This window comes from Centroberyx gerrardi, chromosome 13 (assembly GCF_048128805.1).
Source record: "Centroberyx gerrardi isolate f3 chromosome 13, fCenGer3.hap1.cur.20231027, whole genome shotgun sequence".
In the NCBI taxonomy this organism is placed as follows: Eukaryota; Metazoa; Chordata; class Actinopteri; order Beryciformes; family Berycidae; genus Centroberyx; species Centroberyx gerrardi.
The window spans coordinates 24,695,376-24,702,129 of NC_136009.1; the positions used below are offsets into that span (position 1 = coordinate 24,695,376).

The window sequence follows — 6,754 nt, forward strand, 5'->3', positions numbered from 1 at the left end:
CTAGGAGTTATGATGCATCTTGTTTTTCTAGGAATGTGTTTGTATTTTGTATTTTACTTTGTCATATATCCTTTCCTCTTACTAGTATTACTTTTCTTCTATTCCTGTGAAGCACTTTTGCTACATAAATAAAGTTATTATTATTATCATTACTACTATAGTCTTCGCCTGTGTTCCAGTGTTTAAAAAATGACACTGATTGGCCTAATGCGGATGCTATAATTAAAGGTCAACATTTTTTAACTGAATCATGATATCTCAGACTCCACTGGTCTGATTTTGACAAAACTTGGAGGGATAATGCATTTTGGCACTGTGTTCTGGCATTTTAAAAAATTACACTAATTGACCTCACGGGGCGCTAAAGATTAAAATTTCTAACTTCGAAAGGCCAATTTTGATGAAAATTGGAAGGGATGATGCATCTTGTTACTGATTGGCGCCTGGAGTGCCTGCATAATTAATGGGGAACGACATGTTTACTTGTTTTTCTCCTCTCAGATCCAGGAAAATTCAACTTCACCCCGCGGCTCTTCCAGCTCAGCAGCTCATCAGGAGAGTTTGTGGCTGCAGAGTTCTTCCACCCGTCCAGAGCTCCAGACCTCGTGAGCTCGCTGCCCTTCCTGCAGGAAGACCTCTACAACGCACCGCAGCCTGGTGAGAGAGCTGGAGACACACACACACACACACACACACACACACACACATACACATACAGTATGACTACAATCAGGCCAGAGTCTTAAAGTTTGTCCTGCTTAAATCCACAATTCTACATCCACAATTGTGAGTCTACCTGCAGTACTTCATACAATACATAGAGTACATACAAACACACACATACGTAGAATACATATATACACACACACACACACACACACTTCACCAAGTGTAACTACAATCACACAAATACAGATACACAAACACACATACACACACACTTAAGGAAGCATGACCACAAACACCCATAAAGTCATGCACACAAACGATGAATGAGCACATACACACAGAAAAACACCTGAAGCATATTGTTCAAACTCCTTAATCTATCAATTGGATTAGGTTAGATTAAACTTTCAATTGATCCACTGCTGCAGGAGGATACAGATAAGAATGGAACAAACTGAAAGTGCTGAAGATAAAGATACAGCATCTTCATTACGCTAAAACAAAACTCCTTTTTGCTTTAAAGAATTCACTCTATGTAAACTATTGACAGGTCTCCAGGTTAGCAGATGTTTGCAGGTTACAAATCTACAAATTGCAGATATCTTACATTTAAAGAGCATCGTATAATGAGACGTCCCTCTCTCCACGACAGCGCTGTTCCTGGTGGATAACTTCCACGAGGTTTACCTGTGGCAGGGCTGGTGGCCTCAGGACAGCGAGAGTCCCGGCTCGGCTCGCATCCGCTGGGACGCAGACAGGAAGTGTGCGATGGAGACCGTGCTGCAGTACTGCAAAGGTAGAAATGATTCACTAAGTAACAGGACACTAGATGACAGCAATCTGGAACATTGGTGGCCCCTAATGGCAGTGAGAGGTTGAATTTTGAGGACTTGAAAACCAACTTTAGTGAATTTTTTTGGCATTATTTCCTAAATAGATGTATGTTATGATATGAAGAATTATTCAACAAGGTGAAAAAGTAATTTTTCATTTCATTGTGACTTTAAGCTTCACAATGTGTGTTCATAATTTGACCACCAGATGTCACTGTTCATTCCCCACCAATCATTTCTATGGGAATATATTAAGAGATTGTGAATAAAATATTAAATTGAATATTAAGAATAATTATTTCTAAAGGTTGAATACATCTGCACATCTCCTAAACTTTAGGAGATGTGTGGTTAAAATCTTGGAGTACTTTAGATCCTAAAGTACTCCCAAGATTTTAACCACACATTTTAAAGTTGGAACGGAGTCTCCAGCTAACATTATGTGAAAGTAGAGGCAGAAATTTTGAATCAAAGTTCAGCTGTTCCACTGATTTTCTGCTGAGTAACTCTCAGCCTGAGTTCAGAATCATCCTGTTGATTTCCTCCTGCAGAGAAGAATGAGAAGAAGCCTCAGAAGTCGTATCTGATCCACGCCGGTCTGGAGCCGCTCACCTTCACCAACATGTTCCCCAGCTGGGAGCACCGAGAGGACATCGCCGAGATCACCGAGAGGGTCAGCAACACACACACACACACACACACACACACACACATCAGTTCTAAGAAACAACTGGAAGTAAATCCATGCATGTAAATAATCCATAGTCTTTCCCATACTTCCCAATCGGTCTACTTACAGTGTTGGAATTGTCAGCTGCATATGTTTTATGTCGCTATAACTCCACAATTCTTTTCTATTTTATTATTTTTATAGCTTATTTTATGTTCTATTTTTGTGCTTATGTTCGGTTTTTCTTTTTGCTGCATCAATCCCAATTTCCCCACGGGGATCAATAAAGTTTCATTTTATCTTATCTCTTCACACACCGCCATGCTGAAAATACTTTCACACATGAAAAAAATCTGTGCATACACCTACACACACACACACACACACACACACACACACACAGCCTCTTTCTCTCTCTCTCACTTTCCTTTTCACACAATATGTTCTTTCGCACACCTACTGAAAATACTGAAAGTGTGTTTTTCACACACTTTCTCACACACCTACAACCCGACTGTCCAAACACACACTCTCATTCCAACTGACCACATCCTGTGTCCTGTGTCCTGTGTCCTGGCTGCAGGAGGCGGAGGTGTGTAACCAGATCATCCTGGTGGAGGATGTGTTGGCCCGGCTGTGCCAGAACACCTTCCCCCTGGCCCAGCTGCTGGCCCGGCCGCTCCCAGAGGGGGTCGACCCGCTCCGCCTGGAGATCTACCTCTCCGACCACGACTTCGAGGTCGGTACACAGACACACTAACACCAACGTACAAAGCTTGAGTTTTATTTATAGGTGTGTTTTTGGGAATGTTGGAGCCAGGGTCAGATATTAACCTTTTTCCAGAGGGCATTTTTTGCTCTCTTGATTGGATTTTTAGGGCATTTTGGTCCTTTTCAGGGGCAATTTCTTTGGAATAATACATTTGTTCTGCATGTTGGCAAATGAACACTCAATTTGTACCACTAAGATTTGTTTTATTTTAAATCAGAATATGGCCAATGCTTCTTTCTCACTGCTGGAAATTGGCAGCAGTTTTCTATACAGATATAAATGTTGGAGACGCTCATCACAGCAGGAGACATGCTCATCATTCTCTTAGTAACGTTTTAACTGTGACTGTACATTTTAGGCATTTGGCTGATGCTCTATATAAAGAGTGACTTACAATGAGTGCAACAGCAGAAGATTCAATTCCTCGATTACAAAAAAGTCACATGTGAAAACCCTCATGTGAATTCAAAGCACTTGTGGGTGAAAACTTAATTTCACATGCAAAGAGACAATTCACAGGTGAAAATGTCACTTTCACATGGGAAATGGAGAAATTTCACATGTTCACGAAAACCAACATGTGTCCAAAAAGCACATGCGCTGTGAATTCACATGCGGGTTTTCACATGTGACTTTTTTGTAAGGGCTAGATCACCAACATTACAAACAAAGCATAGTAAGGAGTCATAGTGTGACCTGACAATAATCTTGTGGCCTCAGAAAGATCACGTAAGGGAGAAGTGCTGGGAAAAGACATAACACATAACAGCCAAAGAGGAGGTGTTTTTTTTCAAGATAAGAGCAAATTACAGAAAGAAGAGCAGGAAGATGTGGGAGAGGTGAGAGGTGAGATGACTCAGTGTGGAGAGAGTGACAGCTATGATGGGAGAGACGGGGTGGGTGGGGGGGTTCTCTGTTACCTCTGTCTGCTACAAACAAGAAAACATGGAGAATATGATGCTGCATGTCTCCTGTGATGATTGGGTGTCTCTGAAGTATAAAATGTACAAGCAACATATTGATTTTGCTTCGTATGGTTTTTTTTTTTACAGTAGGATTTAGCCTTGAAGCTCTCTGTCTAATGGCATCATCATTTCAGTTTGTCATTATCATTGTTTTTAAAGGAAAAATCCACCCTAAAATACCTTAACACTGTTAGAAAAGCAGCTATCAGTGGTGTATCTTCCATTTCTAGATCCATTTTATTGTGTTTTTCATATTCTCATGGATTTACTGGCCAAACATAGACGCCGTAACATCACATCAAGATATTTCCAGTGCAGCTACAGTGGAGTTTGATAGCAGAAAATGTTTCAGCGATCTAAAACGTCAACAGTAAGCATCAGGTTTTGGTGTCAGTTCCTCAGAATCAAAGAGCGAGGGCTTCTTTCTAGAGCCGCCATTTTGCACCAAGAGACGTTCAACAATCATACAGCGAGAAATCCATCGTAGAAGAAGAAAAGATTCAGGCAGGTTGAGGGAAAGTGGGTTCAACAAAACAGTAAATTACAACACTTGATCATAAAATAACTCCTGGAATGCATCGAACATCACAGATTGATGATATATAACAGTGTAAGATGATCCAAGGGTGGATTTTTCCTTTAACTTAAAACATATTATAACATATAACCTGTAACATATGACTACACCGCCTCATTCATAGCGGTCCATCCTAACTCCATCTAACTCTCGCCTTGCAGACTAAGTTGTAGGTGGATTCAGGTAAGGAGAGTCACTCCATGTGATTAATAAACACTGGCGACCTGTCCTTCTTTCTCTCACGCACGTCAGCATCGTATTACTGTGATCTGAAATCTCTCATTCACTCCTGTTCACTCCTACTCACTCCTACTCACATGTGTGGTGCTGGTTGAGGGAGGGGGGGGGGGGGGGGGGTCTACTGTTGACGGGAGGGAAGCTGCATGATTACGGCTAAAATGATAATCCTGATTATTTGGATCAAGTCAAGTCAAATTTATTTGTATAGCCCGTAATCACAGATACAATCTCACAGGGCTTCACACTCCCACATTTTAACACAGTTGAGAAAAACATCAAACAACACCCAACACCCTTAGACCGTCAATGAGAACAAGGAAAAACTCTCACAAAAATGGGAGAAACCTGAGGAAGGGCCTCACAGAGAGGAATCCCCCTTCCAGGACTGATAATGATTGATAATCATGACGATTTGAGGAACAAAATGTTATTAACGCACTTGCATCTGCATCTAATCTGCATCTCACATCCACATCTTGACAATTTTCACCTACAGCTGACATCCTAAATCAAATATTTCGACACTTTCGATATGACAATATTCTACGATTTTTCATTCTACGATTAATTGTGCAGCTCTAGTATAGAACGGGCGGTATGGGTAAACTCTGCACACCTGCACATACCCTCGACTACATCACACTCCTTATTATGTGCCTCTAGACTATTCTGCTTCCTTTTACACACACACACCTTTCACCTGAGACTCTTTCTTCTCACTTCACATTAATGCACTGGTGATTCACAGACTCACTTCCTTTCTGTGGAGATGTGAAAAAGTGGGGGCAAATGGAGGCTGACAAAGAAAGGGAACAATCAAAATAAAACAACTAGAGTGTCCTTGTAATACAGAATAGGGTTTTTGCTGAGATGTTGCTACACAAATTAACAACCCACTGAGCACTAGACTATGATTTAAACGTCACATCTCTGCTTTAGCTCTCATATAGCCCAGGATCTTTTTGGCTATGTGCAGTGCAGTTTCAGACCAAGCAGTAAATACATTACATATTTAAAAAATGCATAAACAGCTGTAAATGTGAAAAATATGCACCAGAGAAGTCCATATGTACAAGATTTATTTTTGTCATATACCTCAGAAGATGTAGACGTCTACTAAACTTTCACTTTTAAATCCTATACAGCCTCATTTGAGCCTAGATGTCTATAACCATTTAGACATATTTTAAACAGGCGATCAAGATAAAATTGCTCAGTGGGAAGAAGTTAAGAAGATTGACCACAATTTGGTTCCAGTACGTAAGGAATTATCCTATTACAAATCACAAGGATGCTCTTTTTTGTGTCATTTTGGTCCTTTTCTTTACCAGCTACGGTGGCGGGTGATTACTGGCTTCCAAGACTGTTCAGTCAGACAGAAAAAGCATGACAAATGACAGAAACACTATTTGAAATTCAGCTAAGACCCCAATTAAATCTCCTGTATCGTTTCCTTACCGACTAACTAATTGTACGAACCTCTTTTCCGTCCTGCAGAAAGCATTGGAAATGAAGAGAGAGGAATACGAAAGTCTACCAGGGTGGAAGCAAGTGAACCTGAAGAAGGCCAAAGGACTGTTTTGAGGAAGTGTAGTGAAGATGGTGCGTGAAGCGGACAGAGATGGAGATGCAGGAAATGGTCTCTTGATAGATAATGATATGAGATGTCCCAGGACGTTTTGCATAAAGACTCACACTGACCCGAAGAGGCGACAGAAAGCTGGAGAAGACTCACGCGAAGGACTGAGACTCGCGGTGCACTAGCCTTGCTTATAGTCGTGTTTTACCTTTTCCACTGTCTAATTATATAAGGAAATCCAATTCAAGTGGTTTAATGGAAGGTAAAAAAAAAAACCTCCCCCCAAAAAAAACCTTGCTTCGGCTCATACATGGTGTATGTGTGTATGTGGAGTCTCCTACAAGCACTTAACTCACCGCTCATGCCATGGACTTGTGAAAGACGACGTGCGCACTAGGACGCTTTGTGTCTGGGTGCTGTGCTGTGTGTGTGTGTGTGTGTGACTGTGT

At 41.1% G+C, this 6,754-nt stretch overlaps 1 protein-coding gene across 1 annotated transcript in view; it reads left to right on the forward strand.

Annotated features, from left to right (window-relative positions):
* svilb (supervillin b) overlaps window positions 1-6,529 on the forward strand; it is a 57,493-nt gene extending 50,964 nt beyond the window's left edge. Inside the window, exons 39-43 of the mRNA XM_071906570.2 lie at window positions 502-657; window positions 1,322-1,465; window positions 2,054-2,175; window positions 2,756-2,911; window positions 6,224-6,529. Coding sequence (XP_071762671.2) covers window positions 502-657; window positions 1,322-1,465; window positions 2,054-2,175; window positions 2,756-2,911; window positions 6,224-6,310 — 665 coding nt within the window. The 3' untranslated portion in view covers window positions 6,311-6,529. The remainder of the gene's footprint in view (window positions 1-501; window positions 658-1,321; window positions 1,466-2,053; window positions 2,176-2,755; window positions 2,912-6,223) is intronic.
* The last annotated feature ends 225 nt before the right edge of the window (window positions 6,530-6,754 follow it).